A 27,405-nucleotide genomic window follows, 5' to 3' on the forward strand; every position below is an offset into this window, starting at 1 on the left:
AGCAGAAGGTATAAATGTTTGTGCTTACTTTCCAGGTATTGATGGGCTCTGTATTGAATTCTGGTACTTCATGTATGGTAGAGATATCGGGTCCCTTAATGTATACTGGATGACAGGAGGTGGTGCTAACCAGGAGCTGTTGTGGACAAGACATGGTACGCGTGGACCACAGTGGAGCTATGGACAAGTCAGTTTTATTCAATAAAAATGTGACATTATTATTAACATATTGTTACAGGCACATGTTACTAAACAACAAACACTCCAAATGGTGATTGAAGCTACTGTAGGTCCTGCATGGGCTGGAGATATTGCTATTGATGATGTTACAGTAAGTACAACAGTTCTATTGATAGATACATGTTTTAACGTTTATATGTTTCAGTTTGATTATGGAAATTGCCCACCTACGTTGGATTGTGGTTTTGAGGGTGGTGATGGTGAGTTATGTGGGTATACAAATGATGATACAGCAGACTTTGTATGGATTAGAGGGAGTGGAAGAATAGATGGATACACAAAAGGTTTCAATTTATTACTCAATACTCTTTATAGTTTATGTAAACATATACTTACTTTTCACACACAAAAAATAAAACCAAAGGTTTTTATGTTCTTGGATTGATATCGCCACAATCGTAGTTATATGTAAGTAATTGGGAAAGATACTCTGCAGTAACTATTGGGTTGACTCAACTACCATGCTGAAAACATGCAAAGTTAAATAAATGGTAACTTGTAAGCAGGCAGGTAATGTATCAAATAGGACACTCCTGTGACAGCTTCCAATGCTGCTCTACTGTGCCGGATATATAAGTGCCATTCATTTACCTTACACAACATTATCCTTTAGGAATAGCATACGACCATACGTATGGAACTGCTGATGGTCATTACATGTACATGGATACCTCTGCTTCAACTGGTCAACGTTCTAGACTTGTTTCTAGGACTTACCCACCAACTAATGCCCAATGTTGACATTTTATTCACATGTGTATGGATCAAATACAGGTTATATTAGCAGGTTATAATTAAAAATAGGAATGTTTATTGATGTAATTTTAGGAACACTGAGTGTGTTTTACAAGGAAGAAAATGGCTTGCCCATGCTGCTGTGGTCCATAAGTGAAGATATGGACAACCATTGGAGACCAATGCAAGTTACTATCACAGCAACAACTTCATATCAGGTTGAAACTTTGTATGATTGAATTACCTCTAGTGCTACAGCGCTGGACAGTTAGAGTATCTTCTATTAAACAAAACATACTGGATTTAAGTCTCGGTGTGCCAAGGCACTTATTGTCAGTCAAAACATTTATAAAAATAATATCTATAACTTTTATACTTTCATTGAAATAAATTTGATAAATAAGTTACCGTTACAGAGCTTTATAAAGTCATTATACATATCACATAATATAACCTATTTAAGATTGACTGCCATGTGAAATAAATAAGTGATTGTGATGCATTTATACATTAGTGCAGTAAATACCAGCTCTCACCAAAGTGTATGTTGTGTCACAGATTATATTTGAAAGTATTGTTGGAAGTGAAGTAGGGGATGGTCACGATATTGCGATTGATGATATTCTACTTCTACCTAATGCTTGTCCACCACTTGGATCATGTACATTTGAAGATGGTTTGTGTACTTGGCAAAATTCAGAAAATTCTGATGACTTTGATTGGCTAAGAGCTGCTGGGGAAAGCATGACAGCAGATACAGGACCAACAGTGGACCACACACTTGGAACACCATATGGTAAGTTGGTATTCTCCATATGTGTATCTATCAATGCTACCATTGTGGTTAAGTGTGTCCCTGTGTAAGAAATAGGCTCTTCTAATTGGCAGTCATAAGCAGGCATGAGGTGTATGAAGCTAGTGCATATGGAATCCAATTAAATACATTGTTATAACTTTTAGTTAATTTACCAAGGCAGGATAAATATATGACGTTCAATAATTAAAGACTGTGTTGTACAGGTGTGTATTTACTTATGGAAGCATCCACACCACAAGTAGAAGGAGATATGGCAAGATTATTCTCTGTCAGGTTGGATAATTCAGTACCAAGATGCTTGCAGTTTTTCTATCACATGCGGGTAGGAATTACTTGTTTAAATAAATACTATATACAACATTGTATGCAACAATTACATGGGTAATTCTCTTATAATGCTTGTATATAAACTTGATTTCCTACCTAGAACAAATATATGTATTGTAGAAACTGTACTCATCGAAACATTAAAAACATTTATGTTAAAATGTCGTAACCACACATTCTTTAGGCTAAGACACCAACAGGAATGGGATCAATAAAAGTTATTCAGTATTGGAATTCTGATTATAATTATGAATTATGGGAAGACCATTCAACATATGGTGATCAGTGGGTTGAAGCTATGGTGGATTTACCAAACAACGTCACACAAGATGATATGTTTGTTATAAGAATACAAGCGTATGTTGGAAGTAGTGCTTACGGTAATTTAACATTTTAGTATGTTCAAATGCAGCAATAAATAACTAATAAAGAGAAGGAAAGCAAAATGTAGCCTATCATGCTTATGTGCTTCGACATTGAATTCTTTTTTGAGTAAAAAGTTTGGTTATGGATTTTGTGTCACAAAGTTTTAAAAAGTGCTGCCTAGCATTGCAGCCACGGCCTACTGGAGATACAGCTGATAATTCACATTTTACAATTAAAATGAGAAGCAAATTGTAGTAACAGACACCATTGTTATTTACTGTCCTTGAAATTTGAAGTAGTAATGTAAAAAGCATATTGATCTGACTTGTAGATCATTATAAACTGTAGGTAAATGTATATAATATAATACTCGTTTGAATGACATGTATAATAGATCTGCAAACAACTATAAAAATGTAAGTTTAGACTTGCAGGTGGTTCAAATTAAAAACCAAACATCTAAACATTGACACAAATGATAACTGACCAAGTGACGATCATTAAAGTTATCTGGTTTACTAACTTTATATGCTCTAGTTCTGACAAGAATACTCAATGTTTCAGGGGCATAATGTTTAGCGTTACAGTCTCGTAATTTTCTGCAATTGGGTTCAAATTTCGGTAATACCTGATTTTCTATTCTGTTCTAATCTAAAACTACTTGTGAGTTTTCTTACAGGCAAAGTTTACACTTTATTACCAAATAAGCCTAATGGTTTCATTGCAACTTGCATAAATTCAAATTAAACTGTACTATGCTGATATGTTGACATCCAAACAATGAATAACAGTGGTGTTGTTGCATTCAATAGGCCTTCTCATTTCAAAAGTAGAATATGAGTTTTAAGTATTTGGAGTAGGCCGTGCTGCAGCCATTTTATTATTAAAATTTGTTTCAGCTGACATTGCAATTGATGATATTAACCTGATGCTTGGTGTGTGTCCTTATGTACCAACAGCACCACCTGACTGTGCATACTATTGTGATCCATCTAACCCATCCACTTCAGTATGCATACCAGCAGCATCTGTTTGTGACTTTAACATTGATTGTCCTGTTGATGGAATTGATGAAATAAACTGCGAGTATGTTGTGGCCAATTCAACCTTTAAATCCAAACTAATAAGTTGTAACAGCTAACCTGTAACCAACAAACAAATGAACCTTACGCTTGCTGCCTTTACCCTCTAACCGCTTTCAACCCCCTTGTTTTGTCAGCAATAATTAAGGGGTCTTGAGCTGTAGACTTTTTTTTATATTTTTAGTATATTATTAACCTAAAACTGCAATTAGCTTAGATTATCTATTCTTTGAATAATCAATTAATAAAAATTATTCCTGAACTCTGATACTGTTTATTGGTTTGGTCAATATAGTTATAGAACCATTGTGTTATGTAGGTATGATTGTACTTTTGATCTAGACTTGTGTGGATGGATGGAAGCGAGCAGTGGATCATTCCGTTGGTCACAAGGTAGTGGAAGCACACCTGATGCTAATACAGGTAAATAAATGTGGTTGATCTGCATGTTACTAACATTTTGTCACCTGTTTGTTTGGCCCATGGCACGGTTGGTTAGTGCTGTATACCACTAACCTAAAGGTAATGTGTTCAATGCTCGTCGCTGCTACCATTGTGGGCGTATGTGTTCTTGGGCAAGACACTTAGCGGCAATTGGTCCAACCCGGCAGTCATTAATGGATTGTCTAAAATAAATTGTCAGCCATACATAAAAACTTAAAAAAATTAACATACAAAAAACAATCACATACAGGTTACATGTAAATGTTGGGTTAAAATTTCTTGCACTTGTATTGTACAGGTCCCAGTGGTGACCACACAGGAAATGGTCGTTACATGTATGTTGATGCTGATAGTGGAGTAAGTGGTAGCCAAGCTCACTTAGTTAGTAAAGTGATTCCTCAAAGTGGACCTCAGTGTGAGATGACCATATATTACCACATGTATGGTGATCATATTGGAACTTTGCAGGTCGGCATATCTAGCTACTTTCAATGTTTTGTTCATTTCTTTAACATACCATAAAATAAGGTAGGTATATCATGTAAACAGACAAAAACAACCACAGACAACCTGCTCATAAGCAAGACACCAGTGTTATACATTATTTTCCCCACAATGCAATGATAAAAACTGTTATTCATTTATTAGGGCTCTTACTTTAACGTATTCATATTTGCTAGATACTTTGTATTATTGTTCATATATCCTAATTTTAGGTGAACAAAAAGATCAATGGTCAGGACAATATAATGTGGTCGCTTGTAGGCAATCAAGCAAATGCATGGTACCAAGCTATTGTTAAGCTAGGAAGAACAAATACACCTTTCCAAATTGATGTAACTGCTACGAGGAGTTTTGATGTTTTAGGTAAAACATAGAGATACTTTGCTGCTGTCTGTTGCTTTTTGACACAATATATTTACCTAAAACATCTGGCTTAACAAAATGTAATGCAGATTTTATTTAAAGCAACATTTTGTTTGCCATACAGCAACAGCTTTTCAGGTTTTAAAAAATACATTTTACAAAAAAAATGTAATGCCAGCAGATCAGTTTTGAAGACAATTAATTTATGTTTTTATCAGCACAACTTTTAAAAAACTTTCATCATATTGCATTTCAGGTGATATTGCAATAGATGATATAGCATTTCAAAATTGTGGCCTGCCTGTTCCACAGTCTAGCTGTCTTGCCCAAGAATTTCAGTGTGATAGAGGGGCATGTGTTGATGTTGCTCGCATCTGTGATTACACTGATGATTGTGGGGATATGTCAGATGAAGCTGGTGAGTTGTTCCGCAGTTTTGTATTAATATAGTTTAAAGCTGACAATTTAAATTTGCAATTGTGAAAAACCAGTTCTTAGTAATTAGGATATTACAGGGGTTGTCTGCTTAAAATAAATGTTAAAGATGTTTTTGTATACACTGTATATATATGATATTAAACATTACCATCACAAAAATTGTTTATCATCTTTTCTTAGACTGCACTGCTTACCCTGCAAGGTGCAACTTTGAAAATGGTGGAATTTGTGATTGGACTCAAGATAATGACGACGTGTTTGATTGGACAGTTTCTAGTGGTTTCCGATGCAGAGCAGATACTGGACCTTGTGTTGATCATACAACAAGCACTCGGGATGGAAAGTTTCTATTTATAGATTCTTCAACCCAAATTTCAGGTCAGTGTTGAATGATTTCCTAAAAAGTATACATATTTTTTCTGGGGTGAATCTAAATACAAAATTACCCTGTCAGTATGGTGCCACGCCAGGATAAATAAGTTACATTTAATTATCTATTTATTTATTCATAACATCATTTGTTATAATGTTATTATATTTGTTACATAGGGGAGACAGCTCGTATTTTGAGTCCTACCATGATATCACGTGTCAATGCTGAAGATTGCTCACTACGTTTACATTACCATATGTATGGAGAAAATGTCCGAAGTTTGACGGTTTTTACCAGAACTCAAATAGGAGGACCATTAGAACAACAGTGGAAACAGCATGGTACACAAGGAGATGCGTGGGAACGAACTGAAGTGAAACTTAAACCAATTGCGAATATACCATTCCAGGTAATAATTTTAGCTAAGTTATTTAGTACCAATATTTGCCAATAATAAATATTATTGATTTACACTTTTTGCCCCACAATTTTGTTATTTCTTGCCTAAAATTATTAAAAATTATGGACCAATCGTGTTTTTTTTTTTTTTCTTACAACAGTGAAGTTTTGCATAAAAAAATGGCAACACTGCAAAAACATAATTTTTCGTTTAATTTTTAAGTGTGCTATATCAGGTAAATATAACTTTCGTGTACTGGTGCAAAGAAAAATAATTCTTTCTACTTAATACACACTTACATTTTACGACAATCTTATGTTAGAAAATAAATTTATCATAAACTGAAAAATTTTCATTGTTTTGAACTTTGTTTACATTTTATAGGTTTTGATTGAAGCAATGTCCCCAAACAGTGCACTAGGTGACATTGCAATTGATGATATCAGTTTCTCAAATTCATGTGAAGTGGATGGTAGCGTATTACCACCTGGTACAACTGTTGCAACTACAACTGAATCACCTTGTCCTGGTGACCTTGAGTTTCACTGTGGTGATGGAACATGTATGCATATTGAAAAGTACTGTAATGGTTAGTATTGTTGATATAATATTTGTGGCATCATTTCCAGGTTTGATACTTTAACCATTGTGTGTGTGTGTCCTTGGGCAAGAAAATTTCGCTCCAACCCAGTAGTCACTAATAAATCATCACACATATAAGATATGTTTGTGGCTGTGTTAGTCTTTTCTTCTTAAATATAATACCCAACAACATATGAAATATTAATAAGTACTAATGAAGAGAATAAATTAACAGCACAATCATAATTGTTATCATGCCATAAAATATTTTCTTTTTACAGGAGTAACGGATTGCAGCACTGGCTTGGACGAGTTATATTGTGGTGATTGTACATTTGAAACTGACATGTGTGGTTGGGATGATGTGAGCTCTGGATTATATCAATGGGATCGTGTGTCATCGGGCTCAGTTATTTATCCTTCTTCAGACCACACACAAATTTCTGGTTCAGGTATTGTATGGAACATCTTCAATGCCTCTTAACCTACTTTGTAGTGACATAAAAGGCCTCAATTAATAACTAAGCTTTGGTAACTGACAAAAGAGTTTCAGTAATTCAAACCAGAGGCTACTCTGTTTGAAACTCAATACTGCTTGTATTTTGGCAAGTGTTGTCCTTGAGTGAAAGTTTAACTATATTTGCTCCATCTAGTGGTCCTTATTGGAATAAAAATGCTTTTCTGAACTAGTGTCGGCAACCCAACTTAATAGTGACCTACTTTTTTAACCCATTTTGAGAAGTTTGATCCACAATATTACCCTCTAATGATATTTTATTATAATTTTCCAGGTTGGTTTGCATATGTTGACCCAGCAGCTGGTGACTACATGAACTATGCACACTTGATCAGCCCTCTACTTCCACAAACATCAACCACCTGTGCCATCAACTTCTGGTATTACATGTATTCACCAACGGATTCATTTGATGCAAAGATCGCTTTATTGTTAAACAATGAGGATGGAAGTCAGGTGAGTTTACTACCTATCATTGTCCTCTAAAACATAAAACAATAAAAGCGTTCCCAAATTATCAGCCAAATAAAAAATATCTAAAAATATAAAACACCCATTTATAAAGTTGCGTACTTCAAAAACATAAGTGGACACGAGGTGTATTAAAACACCACATGTGAGCACAATATTAAACTCATAGGGGTCATATGTGATATAACTCTAAGTAACTTCTAAACACACAGTAGATAAGATAAGTATTAAACAGACAACAATGATTGTTCTTCAGATTATTTGGAGTTCTGCAATAAATGGTGGAAATCGATGGAACAACCAAAACATGGTGGTTGGCGCACAAAACCATGGTCACTACTTTGTATTTGAAGTTTACCATGGCTCAAACGGAGGTTTGAATTTTTATTCATGTAATTTTAGAGAAAAAATAAATAAAATAAATTTTTTTCGGTCCTTTATTAGACATGCCTTTCAACTCACCAATCGAAAATGTAAATGCAAATTTGGTTTTTTTTTAATTGAAAACAAATGATGACAAAAATTTAGAAAAACACTGACACTGAGTGTATGATTATTTAAATACTGTGCAACACTGATGTTATTAACAACATTTAAATTCACAGCAAGTGCTGCCCTGGATGATATTTCATTCATTGATTGCCAACAATCCTCATCCAACCAGTGTGACTTTGGTCAGTTTGCCTGCACCACTGGCTCTTGTATTCCAATAGAAAATCGATGTAATTTTGTTGATGAATGTGGTGATAATAGTGATGAACAAGGATGTCCAAGCTACCAGTGAGTTATCCTATTATCTTTTTCTTCTTGAAACATTAATATAAGTAAGTTAATTAGGCCTTTTTTTAACCATTACTCATTAAAATATTCCCAAAACAATAGATTATGAATTATGATTAGAAAACATTTTGTTATTAAATGATTTATGTTAAGTCTACACATTCATATACTCAACTGGTAATAAAGATGGTAGTTATTCATTAAACTTACATAAGTCATACCACCTATATTATACCTGATTTTTTAAAGAAAGATACTTACTGTTATCCTAACTGTTTATATATATAGAGCTTGTGACTTCAACACTGACTTTTGCTTGTGGGAAACTGATCCATCGAGTACATTGACATTAACAAGAGGGATATCATACGATTCAAATTCACCAACAACAGACCATAACAATAATGCTGGTGGTTCATACTTGTATGTTAAAGCAACATCTGCAAATAATAATCAACAAGTATGTTATGTTCTATGCTATATGAGTAAGGTGTTACATCGCAGCATCCTAACCTGGGGGTGTAGCCATAGTGCCCGTGGGCCAAAGCTTCTATTATCCATACACCCAGTGCTATGCAACCATATGAAATCAATTCTTATGTCAGGATTTGTTAATGATTTTGTTGAGCAAAATAATAAGCAAATTCTATACTAATATTAAACTTAAGTGACCCAAATTTTTAAACTGAGTTTTACATATATTTTGGAAGCCTAAAATAAATAAAAGACAAATACAGGACATTTTAGCATAATACAAATAAATAATGTCCCAATTGTGTAGAAGGAGTGCCGAAACAATGATTTGAAGTTATACTATAGTTTTTTAACTTGTACAATGTAAAATTTTGCATAGAGTTGAGTATCTTTATAAAAAGTAATCTGTAAATTGCAATAAGTTAAGAATCTCTTTTGTGTAATACGTATTGTTCTTGCTAGACAGATGTGTTTTCTTGCAGTCATATCTCAATGGACCAGTAGTATACCCTGTTGATGGTACAGCTTGTCAAATTCGATTCTTCTCCAACATATATGGTCTTGATTCAGGAAGAATAGACATTGGGATTCGAACTACGGTAAATCATATTTCAATTGAATGTGAAACAAATCGCTCATAATGGTTTTATTTTGACAGTCAAGTGGTTATTCCTTGGTTAGCAGTATCGTTACCATAAACAATGATCAACTATGGCATAAACAATCTGTACCCCTGAGTTCAAAAGAATATTTCCAGGTATGTTGTTTATAATACGACTGTAACACAGAAGTAGTTAAAAAGGAACAGTTTATAACTGTGCCATACCAGTTTCAATTCCCTATACTGCTGCCATTGCTTCAACCAAATGGTCACTAATGGGTTTTCCACATTGTCAAAAATACTACAAAGGTACACTTGGTAACTCATAAATGAGCATGACCACATATTTTGAACACACTGAGCCCCTCATATGTTACAATGATGAAACCATGGTTGATTACACATAGCTTTATTCAGGTTGTTATTGGGGTTATTCGTGGTGTTGCTGATCAAGGAACTATTTCAATCGATGATGTAAGTCTTTCACCAAGCTGCAAAGTTGATCCAAATGCCATCCTTCCCTGCCCTGCTAACAACCTACCATGTGACAATGGATATTGTCTTGCAGCTGATAAATTTTGCAACTTCCAGGTTTGAATTTGCTGCAGAGTTAATTTACAAAATTTAGGCCTTATCCTATCAACATTATGTCGTCATAATTTTACCTTAGTGGAGAAGTCTGGGAATAAAACTCTTTTTAAAAAAAGCAATTTAGAATTATCTGTTGCATGTTTGCAACAGTTTAATTATCACTTCATAATTAACAAGACTCTTGGCAAACATTTTGCAATATTCAATAATAATGGTTTGTTTTACAGACTGAATGTCCAGATAGCTCAGATGAACTGACTTGCCCTTCTACTTGTGATTTTGAATCTGCTGGTGGTTTATGCCAATGGTCAAATGATCCAAAGAACTCCATACATTGGACACATCAGCAGGCTATCAGTAGTAGTCCTGTAGGTACTGGGGGACCGGCTACTGACCATACGTCTGGTACAAATCAAGGTATATTTTCCTGAAATTTTAATTAAGAAGAATGAAAAGGTTTGTTACTTTTGACCAACGTAGTCCTTTTACCTCGTTAAATCCGAAGTGTTGGAAATGTTTTTTTCTAATTAAACCAAATAATCTGAGAATATGTTTTAAAGATCCTATTTAATTCATAATTTATTGACAGGCAACTTTGTTATTTTGAAATCTACAAATCAAGTGTCAGTCAACAGTAAAGTGAGCTTGCTAAGTCCAACATTTTCACAAGCTGGTCTCACTTGTTCAATTCAGTAAGTTGTTCTGTGATAACATTGTTAAATTGTTTATCCAGCATTGCAAAACATTCATCCAGGGCAGGCGTGCCCAACCCAACGACCGCGGTCTACCGGTAGTCCGCGGACCTATCCCAGGTCGACAATGACAGGTGTGATAAAAAAAAATAAAAAAATCTGCTGTGGCGTTTAATTAATTACCAAATCATTAATTTTATCAATATCTTGTACAAAAAATACACACCGTGTTAAGAGGGAGTTACGTACCTGTACGGCAACAGGCAAAAAATCCAAGATGACGAATACTATAACGTAAGAATCAGAACAATAGGGATTATTTTACAATAATTTCCTTAACCTGGTCTGCATGATTTGTACACTAGTAACTCTCTGTGCTTCTAACTAAGTATTTTGACTAAATTCCCCAAAATTTTGATCCTTTCCGACTTTTGACAAGCGATCGCAACAAACGTTAGTAGCATGGCAGAGAGATAACGAGCCAAGACCTATCATTTTAACGCTAAATGGGAGGAAGATTATTTTTTCCTGTTTATTCGTATTCAAAGCCTGTTTGTTTAATATGCAATGCAATGGTAGCGTAGGCCCAAAAAAGCAAATCAGGGGCAGCACTTTAGAACGATACACGGGGCTATGAGAGGGATTTTCCTGCAAAAACACAACTAAGCCCCGCTAAAGATGACGTGTGACGCAACAATTGTATGTGTGACGTTTTTCATTTGTTGCATATTAAAAACATTTCAGTTAGTTTTGGTAACGAAGTCAATGAAATTTGTGTAGTAATTAAAGTAGCTTTGTTGCTGATAAGTTAAAACCATGAGCATGACTCATTGAACCCTGCAGTTGCTTATACAGGGGATAAACGCATACAAGAGATATTTCGGCATACGTTATTGCTAGCTGGTAGACCGCGTGCAGTTGGTTAGTTGAAAAGTAGATCTTGGGTCAAAAAAGGTTGGGCACGCCTGATCCAGGGTATGGTTATAGAATGATATTAGTCCCAAGGCATGTTAACTTGTGATTGGTGGACATCAGGCCTGACTCCACCATTTTTGGCTTGTGCATTTTAAATGTTTAAGGATAAATTTAGGATAAAAGTCACTCATGTCATAACTTCTAAGTTGTATTTTCATGTGAGTTTAAAAAATGATTAATATCAAAATTTCAGGTTTTGGTTATACATGTATGGAGACTTTGCTACACTTCGAATTAAGACAGTAACGGATACAGATTCAAAAGAATATTGGCAACAGAATGGTGACCAGGGCAGTCAGTGGATCAAACACATTGTTAAATTACCAACTTGTTTAAAAGACTTCCAAGTAATTATGAGAGCCCTTAGTTTAGTGTTTCTTAAACTGTATGTCGTGACTGGGCTTATATGAAAATGTAATACTTTCACTATAAAAACATTGAATTTAAAAAGCTTTCTCACTTATTGTGTTAAGTTCTGAAATAAAATATCTTGGTCGAATTCTCCAAACCTATTAAGAGGACTGCAACAAATTTTAGGAACTCCTATTCTATTTTAATAGGGTAGATTTATCACTTTTTGTATTTTTTTAGATTTCATTTGAAGTTGAAGTAATATCGGCAAGTCTTGGATCTATCGCATTAGATGATGTATCGTTCCTCTCATGTGAATACCCAGATGCAACACCTGGCTCAACATGTTCCGCTAACCAAAAACAGTAAGTTTTATCGATTTTCATGAAGCCGTTTTATATAGTTTGCTATGATTGTGTGTATCTTTGGACAGTTCTTAATGTTAATTGCTCCGACCAAGGGATCACTAAAGAGGTGGCCAAACGGGAATAAATTACAAAGTTATATACTTAATAACTAGTCAGCAATCGCATTGGATTAAAATAGTAAATCTGTGTTATATCTAAAGTTTCCTTAAAAAAGTGTCTCTTTCATTTATTCAATCTTTTTACCAGATGTATGAGTGGCCATTGCATAGATGCTGATTACTGGTGTGACTTTAACTATGATTGTTGTGATGCAACTGATGAAAATGCTTTTGAATGTGCAAGCTATTCACGCTGTAATTTTGAACGTGATTATTGTGAGTGGAAAAAACCAAGTGATGGTTCAGGTGAGCCAAATTTTGTTTTAAATATTATTTGCACTGTAGCACATTATTTACTACAGCCTCTTGTAACTAAGGATAGAGTTTCTGAAATAGACAACATGGGGTCAGAAGTTTAATGCCGCCACCCTACTTAATGTGTGTGTCCTTGGACAAAATCTTTATGTGGCTTGTGATTTCCCATAGGATAAAGTATCATCAACTTTGACCGTTCCCATTTTCTAAAAGACTAACAAATTTTTTTTCGAATTTGGAATGAGTTATGCTTTTTCTTTGTAAATATATAAAAATAAGATAAAAAAAAAAAAAAATTATTTTAGTTTTTCGAAATACTCAATACTCCTAGGTAATCCTTATGTGTAAGAAGCTATCATACGTTGTGTTCAATGGAACACCCCCCTCCTATACCATAATGTAATTTCAACTTTGTATAATAGGAAACGAATGGTTGGTTGGGAAATCTCCAAGTAACAATCCAGCATTCGATCACACAAGCAATTTAGAAAATGGGAAATATCTTTATGTTGATTCATCTAGTATGAGTGGAAGTGCCCAACTTCAAAGTTTTGTATATTCATCTACTTCATCTCAGTGTTACATAAGGTAAAAGTAAAACTTGGTAATTTTAATTCTGGGGTTATAAGGTTTTATAAAGTTTCTGAATCTGTTTGCGATATACAAATTATGAGTTGGCTTGTGATTAAATACTATTTAGACTTCGCCTAAAGTTTTGTCTCACTAAATGTTTTTCCAAACCTGAATAGCTTCTTATACTAACCACTTAACATCTACAGATTCTATTCATTTATTGAGGGACCAGGAGCACAATCATTAAAGGTGATTGTTGTCACAACAACTGGAGAGTCAGTAAAACTAACATTGGCACCAGATGTCAGTGCACAGTGGACACGGAGAAGCATTTTACTTACTCCAGCTAATTCAGCTTTCCAGGTCAGTTTACTGATAATGAAATATAATAAAGTAAATAGGCAGTGTATCAACGACATGAATTGTTACCAGAAAATATCAGGTTCTAATTTTGATGTTGTATGCATGTGGGTCTTTAGGCAAGACTCCTATCAGTTTTCCTCCAACTCAGTGGCCACCTTATTGGTTGTAGATAGACAGTACAAAAGTTGCTACACTGCCAACCACAAACACTAGCTGCTTTAACAAACAGAACATCTGTGTTATAACTTTGAAATGATTTTCTGCATTAGAATAATAACAAACGATAATAATGTAATATGATTAAATATTTGTTATTTATTAGGTTGTACTAGAAGGTTTGGTCCAATCTATCAGTCCTGGTGTGATTGCAGTTGATGATATCTCATTTAGTGAAGGTATGACTTATAATTAACTAATCAATCTCAAAATGCAATAACCCCATTCTATCAAAGGTTGCATTAAATCACCAAATGAAGGCCCTGTAATACCTGGTGGTCAAACCACAACCATTATGCCACCATATGTGTGTGATGGTAACAGCTTTTTCTGTGATGAATCAGGATTTGTATGTGTGGACCCAGATAAAGAATGTGACTTCAATATGGATTGCCCAAACAACAAAGATGAAGAAAATTGCCGTAAGTTTGTATATCGTTATTGTACATAATGTTTAAACTAACCTGCCTTGTACAATTATTTATAACCAAAACTGCTCCAATCAACTAGTCACGAATGTATCTAATTGGTCCATAATTTTGGGACTTGTAATAGGTATACGGATAAATAATGCATTTGTTTTATCATTTTCAGCAACGCAATGCTCATTTGAGGGAACACCTTCTATAGATGGAAGTAAATGTGGATGGGGTGAAAGTATAGCAAGCCAACTGGATAGTTTCAACTGGGTGATATCTGATGCTCAAAGTGCAATTATAGGGTAATGTCTAATTTAATGTTTACTGTAAAAAGATTCTTTTACTATTTAATGCAGCTTTCTTGTTATAACTTTTAAACAGTACCAACGTTTTGTCATATACAATAAAGCTTTATGAAAATATAGAACATTTATTTCAGCAAATAATATTTCATAATTACCTTAGGTTTAAATAGTGTTAAAATTATTTTTTTGATTGTGTTTGTTTATTAAATCGAGTTTATATTTATGAATATCTTTTTTATGTGAGGAAACACCCACAAATCACATTCTCTTAACAGCATGGCACCAACAACTGACCATACCACAATGTCCCAGCAAGGAAGTTTTGCTTACATTACCAAACTTGGTTATCAACCTTTACAAACTGCTGAACTTGTTTCACCTATGTTTAAAAAGTCTTTCAGCACCTGCAAGGTGGGTATTGATGTTAATTTTAAATCCCTTTAATATTTTTTACTTAATCACGATGTATGAAACTGTGTGTTGTGAATGAAGCTCAGGTGTGGCACACAACTTAAACTTACGAAACAGCTTTATAACAGTGTGTCTATTAAAAGTCCTAGAAACTTTTGTGTGTCATAAACAATTTAGAAAATCCAAGTGTAACATGATAGTAAAAATTTTGATATAGCTGATATAAAAAAAATAACCATCTAGTTTATAAAATGTTATTTTTATGTTGTTTTGTTATATATGTTCAGATTGTCCTGTATTATTACCAAACTGGAATCTCACCCGGTCAAACGGATGTAGTTTTAACAACAAACAATGAATTTTCATTGATGGCTTCAATAACAAATAATGGGGATTCAAACTGGAAAGCATTAGCACTGGATATTGGTAAACAAGTATACACATTCCAGGTAAATATTGTATTATTATATTTAATTATAAAAGTATTTGCAGTAAACAAATCAATCAACCTCATATCTAGTGAAAAAATGTATAAAACATGAACTATATTTAAATATAAACACGAATCTTATGGTTATTTTATTTAATCTATGCTTTAAAGTTGCATTGACAGATAACCCGGTTTTGGTTAAACAGCAATATATTTAACTACATGAGTCTTGTGAAAAGCTCTGTTAGACATCTAACATGCCTGAAAGCAACAGCATGTATACATCACTTGTAGTTTTATAACCTCTCACCCCAGTGTTTGGGTTTCTTACCACTGCTGATGGTAATCTCTTTATTGAAGTTGAAACTAAGTGTGGTGATTTATGTGTTTGGTTAAAAAACCTAGTTGTTAAAGAATATTTTGTACCTAGTTTGATATTAATATATTCCCTATTACTGTTATTAAAAGTAAATTGTGATCTGTTTTAGATATCTATAACAAAAGTAGATGAAGGATATGATGGGATTACTGCCATTGATGATGTGAATTTCATTGGATGCAACACACCACTACCATCATCATGTAACCCTGCTAATCAGTTTCAATGTACCACCACACATGTGTGTGTAGACCAACATGATAATATATGCGACGGTGTGGATGATTGTGGAGATTACTCTGATGAATCAGGCTGTCGTAAGTTGCCTTTTTTACTCCTTGTGTTCTACTTTTATTTGCCACATTTTCTAACTTTAAAAAAAACCTAATAATTAAAACACAAGAAAATATTGTAAAAGTATGTTCCTTAAAACACACTCGAACAAAAACTGTTAAAGAAAGTAAAAAAACGAGTGGTTGTGGAGCCAACCAACAGTACCTCACATTTTAGAGAAATTTGCATGATACAGAAATAGAATAGAATGAAACAGAAAAGTAAAATAATATTGAAGATATTGTTTGTGTAGTTATATAGTTTTTGTGTAGAAACAGAACATTGTGTGTTATAATTTCTTCGATTGAAAAGTTACGTATATTTAATAAAAAAATATATTTATAGAAACCACATTCATTACTACTTTTGAAACTGGATTAAATGGTTGGAGCCAAGATAATATTGATGAGTTTGACTGGACATTACAATCTAAATATTCAGAAACTACAACAGGTTTGGCTTTGAATTAATTATTAAGTTTAAATGATTTGCTAAATGTATGTGTATGTATGTATGGCAGGACCATACCAAAGTGTTTAGTGTGCTTTCTTCTTAACCCTAGGCTACTAGATTCCAGGCTTAACACTGTGGGCATGCATGTCCTAGGGCAAGACACAATTGCTTCAACTCAGTGACCATTACAGGGTTGTCAAAATTAAAATTCTATCAAATAATAAACCAACCAAAAAGAAGACAAAAAGTGACTTTAAATAATTGATTTAATCATGTTGTTAGGACCTTTAAGAGATCACACACTTTCGAACAAGTTTGGAAATTACGTTGTCATGTCATCAGCATCACAAACGGCTGGTGATAGAGCATGGTTGAATAGTTCTCCAATGCAAAGTAGAACAAACTGTGAGGTAATGTGGATTTATATTCTTTCCTTACAATTGCAAACAATCGGAAGCTGTCGAATTTATGGGTTGTAGGTTGGGGTTTAGGAGGTTTCAGTTGGGGAACACTGAAGGGCCAGGAAACATTATGATATTTATGAAAGAGTTTTGGCGTTAACTTATAGAATATGGATTTACAAAGATTGTTGAGTTCGTAACAGATTAATATGATGCAGGTTTGCTCTAAATCCAAAAATGCTATCGGTTTGGGTTTTAATATTGCCGGTTCAGAATTCGTATTTCTTATTATTTTTATGAAATTTACTTTTTTAGCTTCGATTCTGGTTTTACATGAATGGTCCAGACGTCTACAGACTTTCTGTATATACTCGAATAAATACTAACGGTGGGTTTAATCATTTGAAAGACTTTATTGGGGAACCAACTGACAACATGTTGTGGCAGCGTGCTGTTATACCACTGATTGTGGATGATCCGTTTGTGGTAAGTTAGTAGACATACTTGTAACTTTCAAACTCTATTCTGTACTGGAGAATATTTATTTGAAACATTGGTTTGCCTAAATATTTCAATATTGGTGAATAATCTGTATCTTAGCATCCCATTTTGATTAAATAGCAAGTTAAAACATTTATTTATATATCTAATAGTATACATGGTTTTTAGGTTGTAATTGAAGGTGTTGTTGGATACGGAAATGTTGGTTTTATTGCAATTGATGATGTTTCATTCTCAACTGAGTGTTCAACTTATAATGGTAAGTTATTTATACAACCAGTGTTTATTTTGCATGAATGTACCTTTATAGGTTGTGGATGTGTGTTTGGGCTAGATACTCAACGTAAATTGTTCTACCCACTGGTCACTAAGTGGTTAGCCAGAATTGGATAGAATGCTTCTGTTATAACTTTCGTTATTGCAAATGGTGTTGCTCTACCATAAAGAGTGTAATTTATGTATTCATTGTACCATAAATTATATATCCTGATACCGTCATAACCTTTGTGCCCATTCATCCTTGTGGTTATTCACTAACTTATCTTATATTCTATTAATCTATTCTAATACTTCCAGGAGTTCTCCCCACATTACCCAATGGTGGCACACCATCTGAACCCAACCCCCCATCATCGTGTGATGAAAGTATTGAGTTTTCATGCAGAATAAACTCAGGAGCGAACTGTGTGTCTTTGGATAAAGTTTGTGACTTTAGATCAGATTGTCAGGATGGCTCAGATGAGTCAACGTGTGGTAAGTTTGTTTTATCAATAAATTTTGGGACTATAATCAGTGCTGTTGATTAAGAAGTGAAATTTTAAAGTATACAATTCGAAGTGACAATTCCTAACCCTTAACCAATAGTCCTATGAATCCTATATCTTTCATTTTTTCCACTAAATCTGCCTGGTTTTAGTAGTTAACTTATTATTTTTTATTTTAAACAACTATATTTCACTACAGTCAGCAAGAAATGTGACTTTGAATCTGGATGGTGCGGTTGGACTTCAGGAACCCAAATGTAAGAATGTAATAACCGCTTGGATTTAATATTTTTATTTATTTTACATTATTTCAGCCAAACAATGGATGATACAAACGTATACAGCTGGAAGAAGGGCAAAGGAAGTACTTTACTTCCAAATGAAAATGGGAAAAGACCTGGAACTGATCATACACAATCTACTGCATCTGGATTTTATATTTATGCTGATTCAAACCAGGCATCATCTAACTCTACTGCTCAGGTTGTTTGTTTTATTTGTGCTTACTATAAATTAGAGCACTTGTTTTCTAACTGTGGTATACTTAGTTCGAAGCTTAATGCTGCTGTCATTGCAGTTTTGTGTGTGCATACACTTACAACAATTGCTTTAGCCCATTGGTCTCTATTGTCTAAATTAACATTCACTCCTGAAAAAAACGCACCGTGGCCACCAGCCTAACAAACAGCAGCTTAGCACAAACTTACAAACATGGTAACTACTGGCGACACATGGTGTATAAAGCCACCACATATGGTGTGAAATAGAGCGTTCATGTTATATATCAGAACTACCATGCAAAATTGAACAAGTGATGATTATTAATTTGTATAAATACAGTTATTTTCAACTATGATCGCAAAATCTGGTTCTCAATGTACACTGAGATTTTTCTACTGGATGGGATCAAAAGCAACCGACCAAGTTGGTTCACTTCATATAGTTGCTGTGAATAACCAAGGAACACGACTTGAACTTGTTGAAGTCCAACGTGTACAAGTTAATCAATGGTCAGAAGCACGAGCTTTGATAGGATCGCTTGTTAATTTCCAGGTATTTAGGGTAAAATATAAAATTTGGGTTTTTTAGCAGCAGAAAATAAGTTTTCTGTCAGAGCCCATGGCACAGTTTAATATTTGATAGTTTCCAAGTAGGCAGCATATTATATCTTTTAAACTTGCCTCACTATGTTAAGATCTGTAGGGCTATTTATTCCTTTATTTAAAAAGAGATGCAAAGGCAAAGGATTAACAAATATATAAATACTGATATTCATTTTATCATTTGTAGATTGTGATTGAAGCAAGGGCACAAAATATGAACGATGTTGATATCTCTGTTGATGACTTGGAGTTTATGGATTGTTCACCAAATATACCATCTACAAGTGGATGTGCATCAACACAGTTTACATGCGCTAACCTTGTAATTATTATAATAAATGTTCAGTTACTTGACATTAAGTCCTCTTTTATAGGTGTGTATTGACCAGTCAGTAATTTGTGATTATGCTGATGATTGTGGAGATGCAAGTGATGAAGTACAAGCACTCTGTTACCAAAAATTCCCAAGGTATTTTATTCAATGTTTTGTACAAATAAAGTTAAACATAGCATTGTATAAGGATGACATAATTTGTTCTGTTGTTCCAGATGCAACTTTGAACAAGATTTGTGTCAATTTGAACGAGAATTTGTTGACTTTCAATGGCAGCTATCAACACCAGCTATGGTTGTTGATGGTACGTTACAACCAGCATATGACCATACTCTACATGGACCACAAGGTCATTACTTGCTAGCTGACCCCATGACATCAACTGATCCATCACATAATGGGAAAGCAAGAATTGGAACTCCAGGTAAATATTTGACCCTTTATGAGGCTTGATTTCAATGTTTGGTTAAAATATTTAAAAAAATGCTGTCTAATATTAATTAAAATTGTATGTTTAAATAATGACTCTCAAAACTGTGTGAGATTTATAGCTACGTGAAATCTATAATCACTACTAGCGTACTTATGTTTCAACATTCTTGTTTTTTCTTGTCAGGGTTGTTCAGATCAACTTCTCTATATTGTGTTGTTCGATTCTACTACCATGTGATGTCAACTAGTGATGTGTTGAAGATTTACACACGCACTGCGTGGACATCCAACCCAACAACTGGTCTCAACCTTGTCTACACAAACACAGATGATGCTAATTATGCTGGACCTGGTAACTTCTGGCAAAGAGCTGATGTAACTGTTGCAGCACCCACTGATTTCCAAGGTAACACTTTATAGCATTGTAACATTGGAGCTCGTGCTCCTCGTATCGTGGTTGTTCATTGTTGAAGACTTATTTTGGACTTGTATGTACCTGGCCAAGACAATTAACGCTATAGTGTTTGCAAATGTCAAAATCGAATTTATTTTTTCAGTTATTTTTGAAGCAAGTCACACAACTGGTGAATTCACACCATCCATAGCTATTGATGATATCAGCTTTAGTGATGGTTGTGCATATGATGCGTCGGGTGAGCATGGGGTCATCCCCACAGCCCCACCCCAACCCTCTGAATGCGGGGATGGTTATTACCCATGCGCTGCGGGTGGTTGCTATGATAACTCACAAAGATGTGACTTTCTTGATGAATGTAAAGACTCACAACCTCCTAATGCACCGTCAGATGAAAAATCTTGTGGTTAGTAACGTCATATTAATATATTGACTGCTGCTGAACTACATAACATAAGTTATTTGTATGTTGGTAAAGCACTTACGCCCTTGGTCCAATAAGTGGTGGAAACATTTGTCATAATGACACACTAAAAGTTTTTTTAATGTATGTTCTTGTCTCTTTTGCATATTCTTCACGACTCTGTAATTATCTATAACTGAAAAGAAAAACCATGTTATGTTATTTTGGTCTCAGTAAATAAAAAGATTAGTTTTGTAAAATTAATTTTAAAACATGATATTTTCAGGATCATCATGTACATTTGATAACGATGGTTGTGGATGGACAAACTCTAAGTCAGCAACTTATAATTTTGATTGGTCAAGATCCAGTTCTTCAGGTCCAGGTTCTGATCATACATCCGGGTAAGTTTTACTTGAATAATGTTGTTTAAATTGAAACAATGACTCCAAATAATTCGATGCTGTAATGTAACTTGCTTTATCCTTACGTGACCCGAAAAAGACAGTCGGTATGACACGGGTGTTCTGTTTCATGCACCTTGTGCCAGCTTACGATACCATGTATGTTACTTTGTGTTTATTGTTTTTATGTATATTGTATGGATGACAGTTTAAACAACCCATTAATGACCCCTTTGGAGTAAAGTCACATATGCCCACAATGGTAGCAGCAAACAGCCCTGAACCCTTTACTTCGGGGCTAGGATGCGTGCATGCTAACCAACTGCTGTAGGGAGTGGCTAGACATTCGCCTTGTAACCAAACCACAGAGGGTTCAACCCTCAATGCTCTCATTGCGGACATGAGTCTCCTTAAGCAAAGTTTAATTTCTCCAACCCACTGCTCCCTTATGAGTCGTACACATTGCCAGACATACTAAGAAAGTTATTGACTCCTACAGTTGCAAACTTAAGTTTTTATAACATTCGTCAACAGGCGCATAAATTAGATAACCCCATTATCCACCACTCCGGATTAAAAAAGTGACGTTTATCATTCTCTTTATACAGGTCTGGTTCATACATGGTTGTAACAACTGGGCCACAAACCAATGTTGGATCAAAAGCTCACCTTATCACTGATGTATACCATAGATCTGCTGCAAGTTGTAAGATGAATTTTTACTACAACATGAACTCCAACGATAATCAGGTGAATAATTGTTTAAAAATAACTCCACATGAACCCTAAACTGACAAAGTCAGTTTGTTCCAGTGGTTCCCATGGGTTAAACTTTTCTATTAACCCATGCGCTTTTTAGCTTTTCTAAACATCCCATTCTTTGAGTTACAAACCCACCATTTGCCCAGAAAAGTAGCTTTAGTCTCTTAGAACAGTTTGTCTCTTGCGCACCGTAACGTTCCTTACTTACCAACGAAAGATATGCTCCTGCTTGTTTAAAATATTTCACCCATATAATTTTAGCTTCTATTGTCAAGTTATTATCTCTTACTGATTAGCTTCTTATGACAACACTTCTGATTATGGGCTTTGGATTGTCTGGATGGCGTTAAAATTAGTAGTGTTCCTATCAATTATATAAGATGTTTGAACAAAAATTTTTTTTTTATTGTTCAACTTCTTTTCAGAATTCTGATATTGGAATGCTTCATGTAATAATCAAGTCTTCATTGGGTGCAAATCTTGTTTTGAATATACCTGGAAGCCAAGGCAATACATGGACACAGAGTATAGTTCCTGTTGGACAAAACAGGTATGTTCATCTTTTATATATGTATATATATCAATGCCTGTTATAAGTAACATCAGTTGAAAGTTAAAAGAAGGACACATTTAGGAAATGACACATAATAAACAAAGGGATATTTGAAAAAAGGGGGAAATTTTCTTTTTTTTTTGCTACTTTAATGACAACAGTAATTTGGTTCTGCCTGATTGAACAACTATGGGTTAATTCGTTGTTTTTTAAACAGAGATTTTGAGATTGTGTTTGAAGTTGAAAATGGGAAAGCCAGTGGATATGTTGCAATAGATGATGTTACTTTCAATGACTGTGGTGACCAATCATCAGGTCATGTATGCGATGCTAATGCATTTACATGCGCAGATGGTCAATGCATATTCTCTGATGAGGTTAGTCTCAATATTCCAATTTTAACAAAAATAAAAATGGAAGCCAAATCCAATTTAGGTCTACTATGTATCCTTGTGTGGTGGGGCTACAAAGAAGTTATACCCTGTGTGTCATATTGTCCACCATATGTGGTGGCTTCATACACCACTGTCAATCATTCGAGTTAAAAAATAAGCAACATTTCGTGTGCCAGACCTCATAAATTAAAATCTTCTTATATCCTATATCCCTTCATTTAGGTATGCGATATGAGAAATGATTGTGATGATGGAAGTGATGAACTTACATGCCCATTACATGATGGAGATTGTACATTTGATGGACAAGCATGGGGTGGAACCAGTGGTTGCAAGTATGTTCAAAACCAAGATGATAATGGTGATTGGCAATTATCTGATGGGACAGGTAGGAAACATTTGTTTTACTAGTTTTATGTGGTAGCAATACCTGGCTGGATAAACATGGTACTGGCAATCAACATAAATGTATTGATTGAAGCTGTGTTAACCCTCCTATTAACCAAAGAAAGTAATGTTAACTCGATCATAACACCTCACCTTATCTTGCTTTATGTAAAACATTTTTAGGTTTTTAAGAAATGAATTTCTTTCAGGTCTAAGTAATGGAAACCCTGTCACAAGTGGACCATCTATGGACCATACACCATCTGCTGGTGGTTATTTCGCAATGGTTGATGTAACCTCCCTTCCACCTGGTTCAGTGGTTAGGTTCACCACATCAAAAGCAATGCCTGCAAGTACAGACATCTGTACAATTCGATTTTGGTATTTTATGTCAGGTGTGTTGATTGGAATTTTATTTATTTATCTTTGTTCGACTAAATAGCCTTATATACCTTGGGCCCACTTCTAAGGTGATTGTTTTTTTCAATTCAGACAACCCATTAGTGACCACTGGGTTTGAGTAATCACTGAAAAAAATGTTTTTCTTAAATGGACAAACAACTTTATTTGTAGCAGCATTGTTAATAGTAATGTGCTGAAAGTGTTGGTTCCAAGCCTAACGATACCATTATTAAAAGTATGTAAAATATACAACACAGGTGTTTTGTTTCACACACCTGTTGCTTACAAGTTACCATATATGTAGCTTTGGAAAGAATTATTTTGTAGAGGTTTTTTTTATTCAATTGTTATGTATGGTGACAATCTAAACAATCCATAAGTGACCAATGGGTCGGAGCAATCGTTGTGTGTAGCTTAAAGACAAACACGCCGACAAGGTAGCAACATCGAGCCTGTAAACTATTGGCTGTGCTACTACTTTACCACAACCCTAAACAATGTGTGTCCTTAACTATAATTGCAACCCAGCAATCACTGATTAATTGTCCAAATTATCAGAAAGGCAGAACTAAACAAATTAATAAAAATACATACAATGATATAACACAGTTGTTTTAAATATAGGAACTGAGTTATCCACAATATTACGAACATATGTTGTTGAAAGCACTGGCACACGTCTACTTACTTCATCTTTCTATGGAAATACTGGATCCAGTGATTGGCAATATGCATCAGTAGTTGTGAGCAGTAATAATTTATTCCGAGTTGAATTTGAGGCTGAAACTGGCAATTATGCCTCAAGTGGCGGAGTGATTGCAGTTGATGATGTCACATTCACTGATGCATGTCGTGAAGGTAATATGATGCATATTATAGGAGAGATTTATTTGTTAGATATTATACACGTTGTCTGCTGTAGTTTTGACACAAACTTCAGTAAAGTTTGTACATAGCACATATGTGCACTAAATTTGAACATGTGTTGTAAACTACAGTGCCAACTCAGTTATGGTACCTTGTTTAAATAGAATTTCATAATCTGTTTGTCCGCTAAGTAGCTTACATGAAGTAAAAATGATATAAAAACAAATGTTAAGCAATGCTCATATAAATGTATAACAGATTGAATAAATAATGTATCATATAAATATAAACACCAGGTGTGTTGACATTACAGGACACACAGCCACTGCCCCACCCATACACTGCACAACAACCCAGTTCTCATGTTCAAACAATGGTGTGTTGGAGTGTATGCCAAACTCATATATATGTGATGGTTTTGTTGACTGCAGTGATGGTACAGATGAAGTTGGGTGTGCACCTGTCACTAACCCTGGAACAACACCACAACAACATACTGGGAAATGTAAAGATAATGAGGTATTGTATTTTGAACTATGATGATCACTTGTTTATCTTTGGTGGTAGAACAATTATTACATGAGTGTTTTATTCCATACTAAGTTTGATAGCTTGATGCACCTTATGCCAATAATAAAATTAACCATTTTTTTTCTTCATCACTGAAATGTTTAACAGTCCATAAGTGACTCTTATTTTTGAATAATGGTAGTTTAAATTTGAATCTTTTGCTCTGCATTGCAGTTCCGATGTTCAAACGACGCTTGTATAAGTGGTTTGTTAGTTTGCGATGGCGTGGCTGATTGTAACAATGGAGATGATGAAAAGAGTTGCCCAGTCATCACTTGCTCTGTTGGTCAGTTTTACTGCAATGATAATGGTGGGAGTTGCCTTTCTTCATCTTTACAATGCGATGGTCAAGTGGATTGTATGGCGTATAATGTAAGTAACATGTGGTACATCTATATACCCCAATAATTTTAGGAATGGTGTTCCATCCTTACAATAGGACAGTTCAATAGTTATAACAAACACATACATATAATTAAATGATTTAAAGGAACACAGTCACTAATGTGCCAGTTATAATTTGTTTTGCATTATATTAACAGGCAGATGAAAGCTTATGTGGCATGTGTCCAATGAACTACTGTCAAAACAACGGTCAATGTAAGTTAGCAACACATGGAGCCCCATATTGTCAATGTTTAACTGACTATGTTGGAATGAGGTGCAACGTGTATAAACCGGATACTGGTAACCCTACATCTACCAGTCTAAGTGGAGGTAAGTTAATCTTTCATAAATAAATGTAACAGGGTTCCGCAAACTTAATCAACCAAAATCCAGTTGTTTCACTAATTATTATTCATGTTTTTTTCTTGTTTTTTTTTGAAATTTTTTTTGAAATGTTTTTAAGTTTTTGCACAAGTTTTGAAATGTGTTGGGAAAAGACTAAATGACATCAGTTTTTGAAATTTTCATGTAATGCAAACCGAGAGGATACACAATAACTCTAAAAAGTTTGAAAACCTCCTTAAAATTAAATTTCCTATATTTAACATAAGGTTTCCCGCAGGTTCTGTTGCTGGTATTGTGATTGGATGTATCCTAGGTGTCACCATGCTTGTAGTTGCTGCATACTTTTATATTACAAGAGAAAGAAGATTGTAAGTGATGATAATTGTCGCATTATAGAAAAAAATATTTGGAAATAAATTTGTATCGCCTAATGAATATTTTATAAACAAATTGTTATGTCTGTAGTACTATAGCAAAAAATCTTGTTTTTTATAGTCTACTATATACCATAATCAAGCTTAATATTTGGGTTTATTACCAATTAATTTGTTCCTAATATTTGGATTACGGTAATGCAATTGAGAAGCATTGGTCTATTTGAATAAAAAAATTATAGTCATGTGATATAAACTTACTTTCTGAACAGCCGGAGTAAACTGGATCATACCGGTTATGACAACCCAATACTATATGACACAACACCATATGGTTCATCTAGTTTTGGAACTGAAATGACAAGCACAAGCGGTGCTACTGCTATGAGAGAAATACCTTCACCAAGTGGGATATCCAACCCTGGTTTCAATGATTCAGACTTACAAACATTTGGACAATCTAATGATATATATGCAACTGTTCAAAAACCTTCCAAACATGATGATAGTAATGCATAATTACTAACATTCTTTTCTCATTTTTGTTGTTTAATTTTATACTATTATTATTTTTAGCTCAATAATTTATATTATAATGCAATAAACGTTGACATAACACTGTGTGTTTAATTGCGAAAAGCAAATTATGGTGCCGTGTATAGTGCGCGTGCCTCTATTCTTGAGGTAATGAATTTAAGGCTCGTCGCGGCTATAATTGTTGATGTTTGTCCTTGGGCAAGACACTTAACAGCATTTTTTCCAACCCAGTGGCCACTAATGAGTTGTCCAAATTATCAGCCACACATAAAAAAAAATCACC

At 34.4% G+C, this 27,405-nt stretch overlaps 1 protein-coding gene across 1 annotated transcript; it reads left to right on the top strand.

Annotated features, from left to right (window-relative positions):
* The first annotated feature begins 431 nt into the window (after window positions 1–431).
* LOC100180395 (MAM and LDL-receptor class A domain-containing protein 2) lies at window positions 432–27,203 on the top strand. The gene is made up of 60 exons (XM_026834031.1): window positions 432–524; window positions 854–1,014; window positions 1,069–1,193; window positions 1,534–1,771; window positions 1,996–2,114; window positions 2,304–2,499; window positions 3,385–3,571; window positions 3,887–3,990; window positions 4,310–4,479; window positions 4,728–4,878; window positions 5,135–5,296; window positions 5,497–5,694; window positions 5,866–6,098; window positions 6,474–6,678; window positions 6,953–7,123; window positions 7,463–7,644; window positions 7,916–8,033; window positions 8,265–8,439; window positions 8,728–8,899; window positions 9,396–9,512; window positions 9,572–9,670; window positions 9,932–10,105; window positions 10,333–10,522; window positions 10,695–10,797; window positions 11,966–12,119; window positions 12,364–12,488; window positions 12,738–12,895; window positions 13,327–13,492; window positions 13,684–13,840; window positions 14,163–14,235; window positions 14,293–14,478; window positions 14,651–14,777; window positions 15,056–15,191; window positions 15,479–15,640; window positions 16,110–16,317; window positions 16,679–16,786; window positions 17,069–17,196; window positions 17,503–17,673; window positions 17,857–17,947; window positions 18,265–18,441; window positions 18,652–18,709; window positions 18,767–18,935; window positions 19,293–19,505; window positions 19,743–19,877; window positions 19,930–20,024; window positions 20,105–20,313; window positions 20,506–20,727; window positions 20,879–21,142; window positions 21,426–21,543; window positions 22,152–22,293; window positions 22,731–22,855; window positions 23,076–23,235; window positions 23,476–23,641; window positions 23,850–24,035; window positions 24,667–24,900; window positions 25,223–25,428; window positions 25,654–25,851; window positions 26,022–26,196; window positions 26,489–26,579; window positions 26,858–27,203. The coding sequence occupies exons 2-60, from the start codon at window positions 975–977 to the stop codon at window positions 27,102–27,104; spliced, it is 9,369 nt and encodes a 3,122-aa protein (XP_026689832.1). The 5' UTR covers window positions 432–524; window positions 854–974; the 3' UTR covers window positions 27,105–27,203.
* Window positions 27,204–27,405: the final 202 nt, after the last annotated feature.

Source organism: Ciona intestinalis, chromosome 4 (genome assembly GCF_000224145.3).
Source record: "Ciona intestinalis chromosome 4, KH, whole genome shotgun sequence".
In the NCBI taxonomy this organism is placed as follows: domain Eukaryota; kingdom Metazoa; phylum Chordata; class Ascidiacea; order Phlebobranchia; family Cionidae; genus Ciona; species Ciona intestinalis.

Coding starts and splice junctions, on each gene's coding strand:
- LOC100180395 (XM_026834031.1), top strand. CDS start 975: ATGTTGACATTTTATTCACATGTGTATGGATCAAATACAG. Junction 1,194..1,533: donor CAGCAACAACTTCATATCAG/GTTGAAACTTTG, acceptor GTTGTGTCACAG/ATTATATTTGAAAGTATTGT. Junction 17,674..17,856: donor TTGTGGATGATCCGTTTGTG/GTAAGTTAGTAG, acceptor CATGGTTTTTAG/GTTGTAATTGAAGGTGTTGT.